The sequence below is a fragment of the Eurytemora carolleeae genome, unplaced genomic scaffold (genome assembly GCF_000591075.1).
Source record: "Eurytemora carolleeae unplaced genomic scaffold, Eaff_2.0 scaffold338, whole genome shotgun sequence".
In the NCBI taxonomy this organism is placed as follows: Eukaryota; Metazoa; Arthropoda; class Copepoda; order Calanoida; family Temoridae; genus Eurytemora; species Eurytemora carolleeae.
In genome coordinates, this window is record NW_019396530.1 from 36,462 (window position 1) to 56,080 (window position 19,619).

The window sequence follows — 19,619 nt, forward strand, 5'->3', positions numbered from 1 at the left end:
GGAAACCATATACTGATAACATTCAAAACTTTTTTAAGTCGATGTTATTAAGAGAATTACAGAGTCATTAGCTATGACAATTATATTGTAATGTTGGAAAATTGATTTAGTTAGTTTTTCAAGACTATTAAGGTTTTTGAACTCATGAATGATTCCACAAAATTTTGAGAAGATTTTAAAGTAAAAAATCTTTTTTTTTCTGAACATTTTAACACTAAGAAGATATTTGCATGAACAAAGGAAAAAATGAACCATAGCTAGGAACTTTAGAATGGTGGATATCGAGATTAAATATTTAGATCAACAAATTTGATCCTAGGAACGCCAGATTTGTTTGTTTTTTGACTGGAAGAGCCTTCACTTGATTTCTCATCCATTTATTTTATTAATACATTAGTTAAAATTGGTTAAAACAGAATCTCAAACGTATTAATAAATATTTTTATTTACCGATTAATTTACAAAATGGCCGACAACATGTTCTTTATTTGTTAATAACTGCGGATTTTTCTCATGGGATAGAATTTATTTACAAGACTGTCATTGGTCAATACAATTTACGAACTAAATTCCTGCCCTCTCATTGGAGAAAACAATGTACGGATATCCAAAGAGAGAAAAAAGAGTGGATTAAAGACTAAAATGAAAAGTTACTATAGTGGATAATCGGATTAAGTAGTTGGGATTAAAGGTTATCCATTAAGTTGGTTTTTGGTTCGTTTTTTAGTTTGTTCATGCAACTAACGTCTCCCAAGGTCAACATTTTAATTATGCTATACAATCCGAAGAAAGTACTGCCACAGAATTTATATCGTGTTAAAAAAGCAAATGTTCAGAAATTTTTTTTTTATTTGCGTGTGGAACCTTTAAAAAGTCCAAAAACTTAGTCTTTAAAAACAAACGAAATCACATCCCCAACAGTGTGTACATCACTCAAATTGAAAAGGGTTCAATTTAATTAACATTTATGATTTAGCAATTGTTATACACAAATTAAATAAATAATATGTAAGACACCCTTTAGCATAAAAAGGAACTGTAGACGTAATTTCAAGTGACCCTCAATAGAAAAAATAATGGCATATCTTATTTACAACGGTACCCTTAAAAGCAGTTCTTAGGATCCGGATCCGTTAGATCCGCAAGATTTTGGCTTCCTGGATCCGAATCCAGATCCGCAAAAATATGCGAATCCTCGGGTCCGGATCCAAGGGGTAAAATATCAAAAAAAATGCAAAAAAAAAAATTTTTACTCCTAAAACCCAAATCTGAACTTTTGAAAAAAGATGATTATATAAAATTCCCTCATTTTTGAATGGTTTTAGGATAAATATAAGCGAAAAAAAAATTGAAAATCATTTTTTGTTACAAAAAATTCAGTAAATCTTAAAGAAATGACCTGGATCCAGATCCAATTTATTCCAGTGTGGATCCAAGATCCGGATCCCCATCAAAATTAAATGGATCCTAAGCACTGCTTAAAAGGTTTGCATGATTAACAATGAATTAAACATCATATGGCTCATCAGTAAAAGAAACAAATATAACTGAGCAAGGGGAACTAAAAATTACGCCTACAGTTCCTTTAATTCAACCAAAATGCCTTGCACAAATTTTAGAATTTAAAAAATCAGGCTGATACTCTCTATTACTCTCAAAACTCATGGGTGTATATTTTTAAGAATTCCCCCCCCTGGGCTGGGGGGGGGGGAAGGTAAGTTTTTCATCCTTTTTCATACTTTTCCGCAAAACATCATTATTTTTCCAAATTTAGAAAAAAAAACCCTAACCTCCTGGGGAAAAAATTTCTCCCAAAGAGGGGAAAAAAGAACATTTTTGAAGAAAATATACACCCCTATCTAAACTGCAAGTCTCAAAGTTAGATCACACCATGCAGGGTTGAAGTTAATATTTCTCAATAGTTATGAAGGTTTGAACAATATTAGTTTCACTCTCAAGGCAGGCAATACCCAGATAGAAACAGGGGTATATATTTTGAAGAATTAATTTTAATGAATTAGGACTTCGACTTGTAAGTTTTTGTGACATTTTACCAAAAATTCATTTACTATACCCTCCATAACATTTCCTTTCCCCAATAAAAAAATTACATAATTTTTCGTAAAATAAATACCCCCCATTGGAACCCACCGTTTTAAATTCCAAGGAGTGCATTTTTGGCAAGTTGAAAAGTATAGTTTGGGCTGGAATGGAAAGTGTGTCTTTGGACGCATGTTGTTCTGATTTTGTAATACAAGGACCCTAAACACAGTTCAAATTTAGATCAGAGGTACAAATATCTATCCTGCTTAAGCCACCCATGAACTTAACAGTTTAATCTCTTAAACTTTTGGAGTTATTCAATGTACATAATGCCAACATTTTTGTATAATTTCAGAAGTCCAACTGACTGAAACAATAACATTGCTCAAAAATATTTCTGAAGGCTGAATTCATTATTTTTTGTACTAGCCAGAAGACCCAATTTTTTTGCAAATAAAATACATATTTATCATTCATTAGACTCAGGGCTATCCAAACTGAAGTCTTTAGATCTTAAAATAAGAAAACATGAAGATTGCACTATCAGGCCCTCATGGACATCATTAACTTAAGTGTCACCACTGGCTTTTATTTTGAATCCCATCAATAAAGGAATTTGTATTTTTGAATAGCTAAACGCTCCCTTTATGATCAATTCCTAGGTATAATTGAGGGAGGGGAATGGACAGACTAGAACATGAAACATATAATATAATATTTTCTATTTTCCAATATCTAGGTTTGAATTGATATTCTTCTCCTGGGAGTATGCAGCCATACCAATACCCAAGGGGAATATATTTTCCAGAAAAATATTTCTAGTATCTCAAAATTCCCCCCCACCCCCACCCCTAATACCATAGGAATGTGAAATTCTTCTAATAATTTTGAAAGGTAGGAAAAATAAAGGAAAAATCTGACTAAATATATTAATCCTGGAATAATATCATATTCCCCTCAAATAGAAAGATAATGATTATTAAAAAATAAATAGTTCTTATACTCTGGACCACTAGAGTCTGAAAAGCTAACATTCCCAAAAAAATATGATAATCTGTGGGGGAGAACAATGTAATACTGGAAATATCTTTGTTAGAGAATACAAAGAAATCTCCATTATTACACTGATTTCTAGATAATATATCAAATTAATCTTGTCAAAATAGATTTAAAATTTTGCTTACAGAGTGTCCCATATAATTTTAGGAATATATGATAAATTAACATTTACAGAATGTAGTAAATAACGATCAATACCCAATGCCAAAAAGAAAAATTTAACATATTGTTAAAAAAAAATTGTTTAATGCCTTGTCACAATTTGTGTCAAAGTCAACATGTTGAAGGACTTTTCACTTCACATTTCAATATTAATAATTATTATTATGTGATTAATTTATGTCAACTTACCCGTCTGGCCTTGGACTGATATTTCAGGGCCTTCTTAGTGTCCTGTGTTGCTGTCTGGACATAGTCTACCGCATGTTCAACATGATATTCTATCCGATCTATCATCTCCCCCTAGACAAATCCATTCAAATTTACCATTGATAAATAAAAGATTCTTCAAACCAAGCTTATTTTTTAAGTTCTAAGTTTGACAGTGCTCAGGATCTATTTAATTTTGATTCAGATCCAGATCTAGAAAGCTAAAATGTTGCAGATCCATCAAATCCAGATCCTAATCCTAAGCACTGGTTCAAGACAGAACTACATGTCATGGATGTAGTTCTAGAAGATACCACTACTGTATTGTGGGTTAGGGCTAAATATTTTCCAGAGAGTCCTTTTTCTGCTCCAAAGTATTTTTTTTAGTGCTTATTGCATGCAAAATGTAAACATTAAGTGCCGAAACTTAGTTCAAACTTAAAGCAGGATTTTGTAATTTTACATATGGCCTTAAATCAAAAATCAATTTCCTTACGGTACTTCTTTTTTTAGATCTAAATAATTCAAGACTTCATGAGGGGTTGAGAACACAAGAATTAACCCCTCATGATTAGCGAAGTACCACCTTTGGAAGGGAGTGCTCTGGAAAATAGTCACTACTAACTTAGTTTTCTAATTATAAAATGATCCAGGGGTGTATATTTTTGAAGAATTGGTGAAAAAAATGAAAATGTATTTTTATTCTTTTTGATAGTTTTTACCCAAAAAGTCATTTATTGATTTCCCCCCCAAAAGAAACTCCTAAAAATAACTTCTAGGGAAAAATTGATTTTCTAAAAAGGGGAGGGGATGATTTTTTAGGAAAATATACACCCGTGAAAAAATCTGCAAAACTAAACTGAGGATCTCTTGTCAGATTAGAAATCTCATTTATAAACCTATTTACATAATCATTATTCAACCAATAGACAACACAACCTTGTGGAGAAAATATTTTTGACAACAAACAAAACTAAAAAAATTGATACTTCAATTGTAAGAGGAAAACAGATTAATAGGCGGCCATATAAAACAAATTTTTTGATTTAGTGACAAGAAGTCATGCCTTAGCCAATTATGTCTCTATCCTTTTTCCAGTGCATATTTAAACAAAAAATACATTTTATAAAAAGCGGCATAATAATAGATTATTCACTAAAACTATGATGTTTGGGAAATTCATGGTTGAAGGGTTATTTTTTTATACAGGACAATGCATAATTTGAACAATGGACATTTCACAGATAAGAATTTTTCAACAAGCTAATTTATTTTCTAAATTCCATTAATTTCTATTAAATCTCGGGTGGGAGTCTTTCTTACTGTCCAATGATAATGGAACACTCACAATCTATTTGAACTACATAGTTAAAGCTATGGATTATTTTGCTTAAACCATTTTTTAAATAGATGAAACATAACCCTACATGATAGCTACCAGACATAAGGATAAAATGTATTGAACAAAAAATAGTTTAATAATTACTAGTAATATCCAAAAACAATATTTGAGTTCAGAAATGTAAAAAAATACCAACATGCTTTTTTCAATCCGTGTAATTTTAAATACAAACCATTAACAAACTACAATAAAAGTCTAATGAATAAAGTTTTTCTGATTTTGTCTGGTATTGCAGTTGCAATATAAAACTTTAAATGTGTAAGTCAAAATGTGTCAACAACCGAAACCACACAATTTTTTTTTATATATTTAAAAGTTCATTAAGGACAGATTAACCCTATCCCCGCTGGGGTACTTGAAAACCAGGAAATGCTGGGGGGGGGGGTCAATTTGACCCCCCTCTAAATCCCATGTTTTATGTCCAAATATGACAAATGATACATCATTAGAAAGCTCTTGTGCTCTACTTTTAGAATCTGCAAAAAAATTTGCAAATTTGCAAAAATTGAATTTTTTATCGCAAAATCCAGTTTTATAGTAAAAATGTTTGCAAAAAAAAGAATTGTCCAAAAAATGACAAATTATACATTTTTGAAAAGCCCTTGACCATGCCAAATCAGGTTATTTAAAATTTTTGCAAAATTTTAAATAACCTGATTTTTAATCAAGAAAAACTAAAAATGTGCAAATTTTCTTTGACAGGTTGTTTGCAAAAAATGTGCAATTTTTTTTTCGCAAAACTTGGACGATCCGTTTCCTTATGTCATAGGCTTTCCAAAAAGCTAAATTTTATCAAAATCTGACAAGTGAAAGTGGGTCAAAACAAAGATTTAGTTTGCTACAGGCAAAAGCAGTCATTCAGGCAGTGTGCCTGAGGACTCAGGCAGTTAGCATTAAAGCCCGGTTTTAGGCCTAAAGGGAGGGCTTTGGGTATGTAAGAAAAGTCAGAAAATTTCAACAGCCTCAGACCAATACTTTTTGAGTTATGTAAAAAAAAAAACAGGGGGGGGGTCAATTTGACCCCCAGCGGGAATAGGGTTAAGAAGTTTTAATTATCTAAAAAAGCATATTTCAATTAAAATTACATTCAAGATTCTTTAAGAATATAAAAGGCGCAATGTAGAAATGTAGAATTTATAAAATGTGTTGATCTTATTTAAATCAAGTTAAAAACAGTACACACCCCATTTTAGAAACAATATGGGAATTATACACAACAACAAAATAATTTATATTAAACCAAAATACTGAAATTTTTAAATTTTAAATCTTGCACGTTTTATTTAATTTTCTACTTGACAAGTACTTCTTAGATCATGCATTAATGAATAAACAAAACAAATGTTGGTGCAGTTTTTAAATGATATATTCAATAAAATAACAAAAAATACTTCTTTTTACTTTTGTTTCGAGTGTTTTTCTTTTTCTTTATATTATTTCACTATAAATTGTATTCAATGATTACCTCTCACTACGGAGAGGTTGTTATAAATAATACATGAGAGAAATAAAATAGGAGGAGGGGAATACTTCTGTAGTATTATAAACTTTGAATCATTAAACTAAGATTGAATTACATGATTTGCCAAAACAAAGGAGTAGCTTTTCTCAATTGTTATATATCAAAGAGAAGTAAAAAACGCGAATACAAAATATTTAGCATTAGAAATATCTGCTTGTCATATTTTTACAACCCTGCAAAACTAATAAAATGATAATGACTGTGTAAAAAAACTATACTACCAAAAAGTTCCAGCATAAAAGAATTGCTTGATTAAAAGGCTGAAGAAATTAAGAATATTTTTTTTATGGGAAATTAGGAAAATTAACTCAAGCAGGTGGTTCCTTAGACTACTTTGGTCAACAAAACTTCAAAGTAAGAAAACCCAAGCAAATGTAAGTGAAAAATACACTCTTACAAGTTTAAGCTTATTCAAAGAAAGAAAGATGCAGCATTTATCAGTCATGAATTTAAATGACATAATAATAAATTACTTGAATAGGGAAGTTATGTTAGTTTTTTACTTAATTGTCTCATTGAATTGATTTCATAGCTCAGTAATGTTAGGCAAAGGGCGGTAATAACATTAACATTGCATCTTGAGTTACAAATTTGTAGAATTTTTATTTTGTTCTCTACTGAAGCTAAATCTACTTGTTCCGTCCTGAAGGTAGAGTATGGTTTATTTCTCATTTCAGAAATCCAGAGGTATATAAAATAAATAAAGGTATATATTACAATTTCAGGTAAAAATTATTTGTTATTAATATTAGCACTTTAGAACAAATATGATCGTTCTTTGAGTCATATTCAGACAATCCCTGTTCATTGTTTTTTTTGCTTTAATATCTACATGATAAAATATATACCCATATTTAAACATATGCCCTTACAGAATTCAGTGAATTACCTGCACACATAACATTGAGTCTACATGGAAATAACTAGGTTTAGTACACATAATAAAAGCAAATTTATGATAAAAAAATGATGATAATGAATTGGTATGTCGATATTAAATGATATGAAATTGAGTTTAACATCAATGGTGGGAGACAAATACAATGTTTAAAAGAATTTTTATATCCAAAGATCCTTGGCTTTCATCTGTCAGTTTATCATATAACATTTTTCACAGAATGGTGCAAATTTGTCAAAACTTAGGAAAACTTTCTTTGGATGTATACAACCACTAAATATATATATAATGATGATGATGGTATAATTTAAATATAAAAACTTAAAAGCAATTTTGTTTATTTATTGCTTAATTTTTGTTTTGTTTTCGAGTAGTTTTATTTTAATGTTGCCCATGATAAAAGTAAAATCATCTAAGATCAATGATGAGGATCTGTGCAAGGTTTTTTATTAAGAATTTAATTAAATTTCTTTGTTACTTAACAAAGAAGTTGATTAATCTTGCTTTTCACTCCGGAATATAAGTACTAGTTTCCTTCAATTTTTATTTAAAACATAAAAAACTTTATTAACCCATAAAAAAAATTAACTTTTTTGAATACTTAAACAAAATTTATTTATGATGAAAGGTAAGTAGGAAAATTCAAGAATTGTTAGCTTCACCACACAGGTAAATAAACTTAAACATTCAGGGTTGTATACTAGTTCTGAGACTTATATTCTTACGGGCCCTTTTAAAATCATATTTTTTCCCCAAATCCACAACTTAAAAACAAGTTTCAGCAGCCCACACAAACTTTGAAGTGGTAGCAGAGCCCCCCTTTCAAAGAAAATTTTGGGATTTTAGTAGTATAATGTAGTGTTTAGGTGCCCCACAAAGGTTAACTTTAAAGTCCCCTCTAAGATTTTTTTTAAAGCATTTCTGATACTGTTATTAGTTAATTTTTTTTGTGATGATGAAAATCATCTCTTTCCCTTTCCACCTTCTCTATTTCCCTTTTTCCCTTCCCTCTTCCCCTTTACCCTTCACTATATCCCTTGTTCTCTTCCCTTTTCTCTTCCATTTTCTCTTTCCTTTTCTTTTTCCTTTTCTTTTTCCTTTTCTTTTTCCTTTTCTCTTTCCTTTTCTCTTTCCTTTCCTCTTTCCTCTTTCCTTTTCTCTTTCCTTTTCTCTTTCCTTTTCTCTTTCCTTTTCTCTTTCCTTTTCTCTTCCCATTTTTCTTTCCTTTTCTCTTACCTTTTCTCTTACCTTTCCCATCTCTTTTTCCTTCCTTTCCCTTTTCCCCTTGCCTTTCCTTTTCCCCTTGCCTTTCCTTTTCCCCTTCCCATCCCTTTTCCCTTTCCCTTCCTTTATTCTTTTAACTTTTCCCCCAAACCCAAAGAAAGCTCATATTTTTGGCAGGTGGGGAAGGGGGGGGGGGAACAGCAAAATATACGCCCTTGCCTTTTGGAAAGAAATATTTTGTAAACAAAGCTGGGCTTAAGTTTTGTTTGACCAACATGAACAGTTGGCTCTCTATTTGCTCACCATGGGGATTACTATAAACCCTGAATGCTTTATCTTGTTCTAATTAGTGTCCTACAGAGAAACCCAACACAAAAAATGTAAATAATAAATAATAGGGGAGTTTATTTCTGTAAAAATTACCCCACTTTTTGGGAGGGAACTTGAAAATACGTTCCTCATCATCTTAATAATACTTTTTCCCAAAGTTAAATTAATTGCCAGAACACCATTTATTTTCAAATTCAGTCAAAAACAACATATTTGGTAAGAAAGTCTAGAGAAAATGCTATACTGACTATATGTGAATAAAAACAACAATGAAGCAAAATATATATTCTCCTCAGGAGAAAAAATTAATGAATGAATGAATAGATAATACAACAACAATACAATTTCCCAAGAAGTAATAGAACTGACGAGATAGGGATATGTATTGCTTCAATATATTACTATTGTGACACCTTAGGACAGCTGTAGAAATGATATCAGAGTTTTCAGCAAACGATTATTTGCCCATGAGTCAGAACTTTTATGTTTTGAATCCTTGCGTCTCCGGATTAATGATATTCCTCTTTGACATTCTGTGGTGGTCCTACCCTGCAGGGATAACTTAAATTGAGAGTTTAACTTGATATTAAAAGTGCCTATTTTGGATATCTAGATCAAGCATTTAAATTTAATTATACTCCACACAAAAGTTCCAACCTAGGTACCCAAAGTTATTTTATACAAAGTTATTGTTAGTACCCAACTTATTCTTGAACTGTCCTTTAACATCATTAATTTAAACTCCATTACTCACTCAGTAGTTCTATTGCTACTCGCAATTTCAATCATAACCTTACAATCAAACAATTGGAGCAAATCTAGAGAGATCTATGAATAGTAGTTGTTTGCATTTTACTGTTAAATGTCTTAGGTCAGCTAGTATCATTGCAACATTACCAAACAATCTTTAATTACTAATAGTTCTTTGTTTACAATTTTATCAGTTTCTGAGCTGTCCTGATACATCAATGTTGAATGTAAAATACTCAACCCCCTCTTATTTATATACTGCTCATTGAAAATCAGATGAGAAGTTTGATCAAAATGAAAGGATGAATAACAGGGGTATACATTTTGAAGATCATCTGCCCTTCCTTCCCAGAAATGAGGGAGATGATCTTTGGAGACTTAAGGAAAAACAATGAAAAGTTGGATATAAACTGTGAAGTTTCCCCCCTATTTTCACAAGTTTTTCTTTGTGTGTTTTAACTGATTAAATTGGTCAGAAAAACAATTTCCTTTCTGAAGGAATAAATTGGAAAAAATACATTTATTATTCATAATTCAGCAAAATAACCTTAAACTTTCTGAACTGAATGATTGTTCAAGAGGGGGAGCGGGGGGGAGTATTTCTAAAGAATATATATACCCCTGCTATTCCTTAAAAACAGCTAGAAGAAGGATTAGAAAAGTAAGTCGATGAATTATATGATACCTGACTCTCTACTAGCATTGCCATATCCATAAACATATCATGTAGCTCCTTGATACTAGTTTCAAGTTTAATAATATCCGCATGCCGAGCCTCTATATCTGCTAGGGTTTGACGGGCAGCAGCAGTGTCCATAATAATACCCTAAATATTAGTTTAGTTAAAGTTAAAGTCAAAAAAATTCATTCTTCACATTTAACCCCTCATTTTAAATAAAAATTGATGCTTTTATCAAATTCAAAATTTATTTTTAAGTGATATAAGGCTGAATAAAAGTTAAAAAAAAATGGATACACAATTCTTGACATCTGTTGGGTTAAAATTTCTGAAGTTTGTCCAAGAAACAACAATGTCCTTTCTGATTGGACAATTTAACATGGTCTTGTTGTCTTTGCTGCAGAGATCATTTATGATTCATCTTCTAGGACACTCAGTTCTAACTATCGGGACTATAGTTCTAGTCAGATTTATATTCCTTTTTATTCATTTAATTTGTCAAGAATTCTACTGCAATTGAATAACAATTTCCTCTCCAGACATGGTTTTGAAATAATATTAAAATACAAAATATGATTAACTCAGAAAATAGTAAAAGCCATTTTTTTTATTTTGAGGCTTTAATTTTGCAAATTTAATTTTGCAAATTTAATTTTGCAAATCACCCAAAATAAATTTGAAAATTTCCTGAACAAGTTTAAAATTCAGAATTATACAATGTACTTGACACAAATAGACCACTTCTAGATTTAGAAATTTAAAACATGATTTATGACTTAAATTTCAAATATATTTCAATAAAACACTATTACCTACCCTACAAATAATAGATAAGCATAACATTTGAATATTGCCAATAATTTCTTGGACACAAGAATGGATAAAATGATTCAAAATCCTATAGTTTTGATTTGTTGATTTATAAATTGATTGATAGGTTCATAAATTGATTGATTGATTAATGTATAAATATATCAATTGATTTATAATTGATTGACTGAATGGTATAATTTGTTTGATTGATAAGCTAATTGATGGATTGAATCATTCATTCTTTCATTTGATTTAAAAAAGTAATTGATTAATTTACTTATTGATTGATTTATTAATTAATTAATTGACTACTTAATAACCTGTGTAAAAACAGCAGGGTTCCCCTGTTCCAACATATCCTCTAGTTCCTCATTAGTTGTTGTTCGTCCAGCTAATAAAATAATTATTAATAATAACATAATTCTATTTAAATATTTGTTTGTTTGTTAATATGCAATACATGACCCCAGGGAAGTTTTGTCCAATCAAAACAGAAAGTAAAAATTTTTTAGAAAAAATGCCAAGTTCAATCATTTTAGAGGTAAATAATTTTTATAATTATTTTATAATTTAGTAAGAAGAAAAAAAGAAGACTGGAAAACCAACATTTAAACGTTTAATAGTTAAAATCATTGCTAAAAAAGAGCTCAATGAAACATAGTAATACAAATTGTGATAAACCGTAATTCAAGCTCCCAAATTAACTAAGGTTCAACATAAAAGTACTCCATTGAAAAGTGATCCAAAAACTTGAACTGCTAAAAATTGCAAACATGCTTTTTGGTCATACACCAAAGAAAGAAAACTAACATTTTGGCATAATTAAATCAGAGGTAAAATATCATTAATTAATTTAACAGAAAAACAAAATTTTATGGTATCTAAAATCATAAAAAAATCCAATGGGAGAGTGAGCCAAGCTCTGGTGATTGTGAATAACCTGTAAATATTGTGTTAAATAACCTGTAATCAGGCATAAAATAAATACCATTTATACATATATACAATGTTTAGATTATAGTTTGTATCGCTTCAGATACTATGTGCAAGATAGGTATAAAGAGGTTATCAGGTACCTTTCAGGTTCAACAAAATTGATGAAATCCACTGTTAAAAACAGAAAAATCTGCGACTTTTCTTTATCATTATTTTATCCTTGATAAACTGATTGTTAAGAAACTGGAAGGTCTAAAAAATACTTACTTATTTCCAGTTGGCGTTGTATCCTTGATTTACATCTTTCTCTGTAATCTGTCTGGGTCCGGTTATATTCTGTCATCACCTTAATAAATTGAATTTTTAATAGTTTTAGATCATTGTCTAAGAATTTTACTATTTTTTAATGTTTTTTTTGTTTCTATTAGTTATTTTGAAGTTTTTTGATGACTCTATGAGACCATATTGGAGGGTAGTTGAAGTTACAGAAGTCACTGCACCATTTTAAATCTGCTTGTGAAAGGTGGTGAAACAGATTAGTTTATGATCTTGTACATTTTCACTGTTACCAACTTTTTTTTTATATGTTAAAGCAAGGTTATAATGCAAGGAAAATTGTTTCAGAGGTGTAGCATCTTTTGTACTGCAGCGTACTGTCTCTAGGCGGTAATGTAAACACAAGACGGATGTCGAAGCCTGACATGGGATCCATCTTTCACATAAAAAATCAATGAAATATTATGTGAATTATCAGAAATATCAAAGTTTAATGTTCTTAACCTCCTCGGATACTAAACGAAGACTGATGCATCTATTTTTGTTTACATATTCCGCCGAGAGAGAACTAGTTTCAATATGTATGCAGAGTATACGCAACTGCAATTAACTTCCTTGCACTATAACCTTGTGTTAAATTATCTTTTACTTTTTTCTTTTTTATTTTTTGCCATCAACTTGAAAGAATTAATATCTCAATTATCTGAAAGGGTGACAAAAATTCAGGGTAGTTTTTTCGCTGACTTTGGAAAGTATATGATTTTTAGGGATAAAAATATTTTTTTTTGAGTAAAATCTATGAAAAAGGATTAAGCAACTTGCTGCCCTTTCATGGGGATTCAGGGTTGTATACTAGTTNTAGAATTTTGTATTATTAATATAATATATATTTATAAATTATAATATATAATTATAGATTAATAAATCATATATATATTGATAGATATTTTTTGTAAATTTTTTGGTATATATCTTTATTGTTTTTTTTTTATATTGTTTTGATACATTTTGATACATTTTGATACATTTTTATAAATTTTTATACGTTTTCATTTATTTTCATAATTTCAAAAAGTATTTTCCATATTTTTGAAAAAAGTATTTTTAAAGATTTTAATATATTTTGATACATTTGATACATTTCAGAACTATTCTCATGTGTATCTAGTGCATTAACAGATCTAGTAGTTTTATTCCACTCTTTCAGAGATAGGAAACGATATTTACACAAAAAACCCGCCCCCCTACCCGGTTCCCCCAGTGGTGGAAATAACTTCTTTTAAAGGAACGTTTGCTGGCGCCACCAAATCAGGGAAAAATTTATAATTTTAAAGGGGAATTATTTTTATTGATTTTTGGGTGTATGTTTTTTAAATGGAAAATTCTCCAAATGTTATTTCTTTTCCCACCGATTTCATAAAGATTAAATATCGCCATTAATATGCAAAAGCTATGAAAAGATTATAGCAGAACATCTAATTTTCTAATATTAAAAAATTTAAAAACTCCGGACTATATTTGGATATTAATTTTTCCAAATTTAGGATAAAATTTATTAAATTGATACAATGAAGACGACTTTTTATTAATAATGCTATGATCCCTAACAAGCATTTTTGAAATACAAGTTTACAAGTAAATAAAGAGAAGATTTTAGATTGACAACTTTTCTTTTTTTAATGTTTTTGTGTCTCTGCTGTTTGTAAGGTTGGTGGGTATTAAAAAAATTTAAAGTCGTCTTCATTGTTATGATATACATTAAGACCACTGTATATACAATTTTTTCTACCTGTTCTTCTTGTTCTATACTTGTTTCAATCACCTGAGGTAATCACACAAAATTGAATAAAAAATATTTTTCGTCTTCTTTTACAAAATGCCAGAAAAAGAAAATTCATTAAAACCCAATTGGTGATTCAAATATTATAAGAGCCTAGAAAAAAACCCAATTAAAATCAAAAATGAGTTAAAAACCAGAATAGTGATTAAAAATCACAATGGAGATGAAAATGGCGGAGGAAGTTTACAGTGAAGATAGGAAACAAAATGGCGGGAAAAACGAAACAAAATGGAGAATAAATCAAAATGGCGGATTTTCCTTGAGTTTGGCGCGAACTTTGTTTGCGGTTTTTTTAATATCTGACATGGCATCCTCAAGCTCTTGTTTCATTTCTGAAAAAAAGAATTTTTAGATTAAAAAGTTAAGCAACATTTTCTCACAATATCTTTCCGATTAACAAAAACAATTATACAAGTATAGAAAAAACTCTTTTGTAATTGTTAAAAAAAGTTAATAGAATAGAATGAATTAAGAAAATAAATAAAAATTAGAATGAATAAAGGAAATAAATAAAGACTATAATTGGGTGAAGACTAGAATAAATGAGTAAAATCAATGAAGAATAGACTAAATAAAGAATAAAGAATATAATCAATCAGAAATATAATTCATAAAGAATAAAATGAATAAAGAATATTTTTCAAAAAGAAAATAATTCATAAAGAATAAAATAAATAAAGAAAATAATGAATAAAGAATAGAATGAATAAAGAATATATTTAATAAATAATGAAGTGAATTATGAATATATTGAATAAAGAATATAAGATGAGAATGAATAAAGCATATAAGGCGGATTATTAAAAAATATATATGTAGACTCAAAGAATCTAATTTACTAGAAACCTACACATCTGTTAAAAAAAAGTGTTCACTGAAGTTTTCTGATCAAAAACATGTGGATGATATTGTAGTTTTTCTATGATTTTTAAAATGATTAACTCTGATAATTTCTATATCATTTCCTTCAGTAGAGATGAGCGTGTCAATTTAATAGAGAACTCAAATTTCCTCACTTGAAATTAGGTTTACAGTCCCTTTGAGTGGAAAGAAAACATAATCAACCAGCGTTTAAACAACTTTTACCGCAAAGTACAAAGTTCTCCTCATCTTTTAATGAGACTTTAATGAAAACGTAGTTTGAGAATTAAATCTAATTTAATCAATTTTGTCTTAAGTGTTAAATGTCAAAAAAGGTTTTTCATTTAAATAATCTAATTTAAATTACATAGAACCTTTAGATTTAATCAGTGCTTAGAATTTATTGAATTTTTTATTAAAAGAAGAATTTTCAAATTATTTTTCTCTTTTTTTTGTTATATTTTGCTAAAACTTGACCATTCACAAGATTTTTACGGATCCGGATGTTGTGGATCCTAAGCACTGGATTAAATATATTTTAGACCATTTAATTTTTGTATTGATTGATTTCTTGATCGTTTAATTAATTAATTAACTTAAAATTAATTTAGTATTTTTTAATTTTTCCTTTTAAAACATCAAAAATTATTTTAAGATTGAGTGAATAAAAAAATTTGTAATCAGTTGATTGATCGAATTTTTGATCAATTACCTCGACAATTGAATGGTTTTTTATTGATCAGTTGATTAATTGATTAAGATATTGAATGATTAGTAAATGAATTGATAGGTTGATCGAATGATTAATTGATCCGTTAACATTATTGATAGATTAATAAATTAATTAACATGATCACATTTTAGATCATCAATTATCTTGACAAATAAATGATAAATAGAATAATTAGTTTATTGATTAGATGATTGATCAATTGATCAATCGATCAATTTTTTGAGATCTAGATATTTATTATCTCCGTGTCGACATTATATTAATTGTAGAAAATTGTTCACATGTATTAAATAAAGCTATTTTACGATACTATCGTGTACATACATTTTTAAATTAATTAAGAAAAACATCAAACGGATACATTTTATTGTTTTTTCCTGCTACAATTAATGATACATTTATATCATTAATTGATTGTTTAGTTTATTGATTGATCGATTGATTGATTGATGAATAAATTTGTTACCTCGACAAACTTCCTGCTAAGTGTACTGTGCTGCGTTTTCTTTATCCTTAATTCAGCACTGGCCTTGTTTATCTAGAAAATAGAATTTTGTATTATTAATATAATATATATTTATAAATTATAATATATAATTATAGATTAATAAATCATATATATATTGATAGATATTTTTTGTAAATTTTTTGGTATATATCTTTATTGTTTTTTTTTTATATTGTTTTGATACATTTTGATACATTTTGATACATTTTTATAAATTTTTATACGTTTTCATTTATTTTCATAATTTCAAAAAGTATTTTCCATATTTTTGAAAAAAGTATTTTTAAAGATTTTAATATATTTTGATACATTTGATACATTTCAGAACTATTCTCATGTGTATCTAGTGNTGAATATAGAATATAATGAATATAGAATATAATGAATATAGAATATAATGAATATAGAATATAATGAATATAGAATATAATGAATATAGAATATAATGAATATAGAATATAATGAATATAGAATATAATGAATATAGAATATAATGAATATAGAATATAATGAATATAGAATATAATGAATATAGAATATAATGAATATAGAATATAATGAATATAGAATATAATGAATATAGAATATAATGAATATAGTATATAATTAATAAAGAATAAAGTGAATAAAGAATAAAATGAATAACGAATGTAATGAATATAGAATTAAATGAATGAAGAATATAATGAATATAGAATAAAATGAATAAAGAATAGAATGAAGATAGAATAAAATGAATAAAGAATAAAATGAATAAATAATTAAATGAATAAAGAATATAAGAATAAAATTAATAAAGAATATATTGAATAAAGAATATAATGAATATAGAATAAAATGAAAAAAACGAATGAAATGAATAAAGAATATAAGATGAGAATGAATAAAGCATATAAGAAAAGAATGAATAGAGAATCATCAAGACTAACAAGGACGACCATACTATTTAATGACCCTTTAATTATATGACGCTAAAAAACGTCACACATGACGCAAAAAAACGTCACACATGACGCAAAAAAAACGACACACAACTGTGTCCTTTTAACCTTAAGAAACTAACACTGACTTTTTACTCCATAAATCTTTGCAACCTACTCCTATTGTCGTAAACCTATTATGTTGGATTAAATAATTTCAGTTTAAAATATGAAAGGTTTACACCATCAGACTGATCAGACTGCCAAAATGAAAGGTTTAGAAAATCAGAGCAAAAACTTATTTTGAAATAAACTTACTTTCGTCAGTTTGAGGAGCTGATAGAATTGAACTGTGCTTCCGCTTAACATCCTCCACACTGCTCTGTATTTTATCAATGCTATCTCGTATTTCTTCAACCTTAACAACATAATTAACTATTTATAACACTGTTATTTTGGTTCGCAGTGTTATAAAGTTTTAGGACAGCAGTTTCCTCAACCTTTTCAGATTTAAATTTGTCCCGAGCTTGAGCAAGGGACAAAATATGATCTAAAAAGGCGAGAACCTTCAAGATAAAGAGAAAATTTAAGTCCATAAACTTTATAACACGTCGTGTCAAAATAATAGTGTTATAGGTAATTTTAAGAAACGTTTGTGTACTTGTCTTATTTCAATAGCTATTTCCAGATTAAATAAGTTTTGAAACAAACCAAAGGCCGAATTTAAAGAATTTGAGCGGCAGCTTAAATTTAAGCCGGGGATCAAATATGGTTGGTTCCACTTAAATTTGTATTAAGTTTTTCAATAGTTAAGCCGGCGCTCAATAGAAACCGGTTTTTGGGGGATTTGAGACGCGGCTTAAATTCATTAAATTCGGACACTGAAGTCAAAATATAAAGTTGATTTCAATTTCATTTTCATTTCAATTAAAAAAATATTTAGGAAATATCCTAAATTTGTTGGATAAAATCCGGTAACCAATTAAAACTGTATAGCACGGTGCTATAATGTACAGCTAATTTTACATTATAGCACGATGATTACTTTATAGCACGTTCATTATGAAATGAAGTGAGGAAGAATAATAAAGTACTCAATAGTTTCATAAAAAGGATTAAAAAAAACTTTCGTCATAAAAACTGATATTCCTGATGTTAAATCGACAATAATGCAACCCTTTTAGTTAAGATATATGGGAGTGTGACAGATACCAAAACTTTTTAAGACCTTATCATTTTTACCAATTTTAAACTTAAATTAAAAAAAATCTAATAACGATCGATTAGAGGTCAGGATATATTTTTAATACTTAGAACAAGATCATATTTAATTTAAATCTAATAAACGCCTATAAACTGTTGTAATAAGAAATAAAAGGTTTCCATAATTCATTAAATCTTGCATCATAGGAAAGTTTCTCATTCGAATCTTTGTAGACCACTTAATCATATTTTAAAGTATTTTACAGAACCAAATTAGAAATGTCAAAAATTTCAACAATCATATGAAATTAATATTAAATTTTTTTGTGAATTTTCCGAGTGGAACTGAATTTAATTTAGGTTGGAATACAAAATAAATTAACAAATATGTTTTTGTCCATGCGCTAGCTAAAAACTGACTCATATTTATTTCAAAAAATGGGGGGAGGGGGTAAATAATTAAACATTAACTGGCACATATTCTTGTTACTTTTTGACCAAAACAATTTACTTTCAATCATTAATTTTCAACAACTTAACGAAAAACTCTTACAAATTGTCTTTATATATACTGAAAAAAAGAACTTTTGAAGAAAGGGAGGGATATTAAAATAATATTCTAATACCATTACATTATTGAAATTTTGTGTAAAAAAATGATACGGAAAGTCTAAACCCTGCTAATATACTGATATGGGAGGTTGGGGGGATGGATTCCAGCATTGCTTAGGATACGGATCCAATGGGTAAAATATCAACCAAAAACTGAAGAAAAAAAAACATTTTTACTCCTAAAACCAAAATCTGAACTTTTGTAAAAAAAAAGAGAGATTATAAAAATTTCCTCATTTCTGAATGGTTCATCGAGTTTTAAGATAAAAATATGCGAAAAAAAAAAATTTGAAAATTATTTTTCGTTAAAAAAATCAGTAAATCTTTAAGAAATGACCTGGAACCGGATCCGGATCAATTTTTTACCAGTGCGGATCTAGGATCCGGATCCGCATCAAATTAAATGGATCCTAAGCCAGGGTAGTGTTCATTCCGTATCAGTGAGTGTTTTCACTCAGTTTATTATATTTTCCTTGTTTTTCTTTTTCTGTAGCACTCAACCATTCTTTTATTGGAGTAGCAGGGGTGTATATTGGAGTAGCAGGGGTGTATATTGGAGTAGCAGGGGTATATATTGGAGTAGCAGGGGTGTATATTGGAGTAGCAGGGGTGTATATTGGAGTAGCAGGGGTTATATTGGC

At 28.7% G+C, this 19,619-nt stretch overlaps 1 protein-coding gene across 1 annotated transcript in view; it reads right to left on the minus strand.

Moving 5' to 3' along the window:
• LOC111704949 (syntaxin-1A-like) overlaps nt 1-19,619 on the minus strand; it is a 35,701-nt gene that overhangs the window by 13,111 nt on the left and 2,971 nt on the right. The window contains 7 exon segments of the mRNA XM_023477349.1: nt 3,454-3,564; nt 10,283-10,423; nt 11,410-11,480; nt 12,293-12,446; nt 14,091-14,121; nt 14,398-14,473; nt 17,482-17,581. Coding sequence (XP_023333117.1) covers nt 3,454-3,564; nt 10,283-10,423; nt 11,410-11,480; nt 12,293-12,446; nt 14,091-14,121; nt 14,398-14,473; nt 17,482-17,581 — 684 coding nt within the window.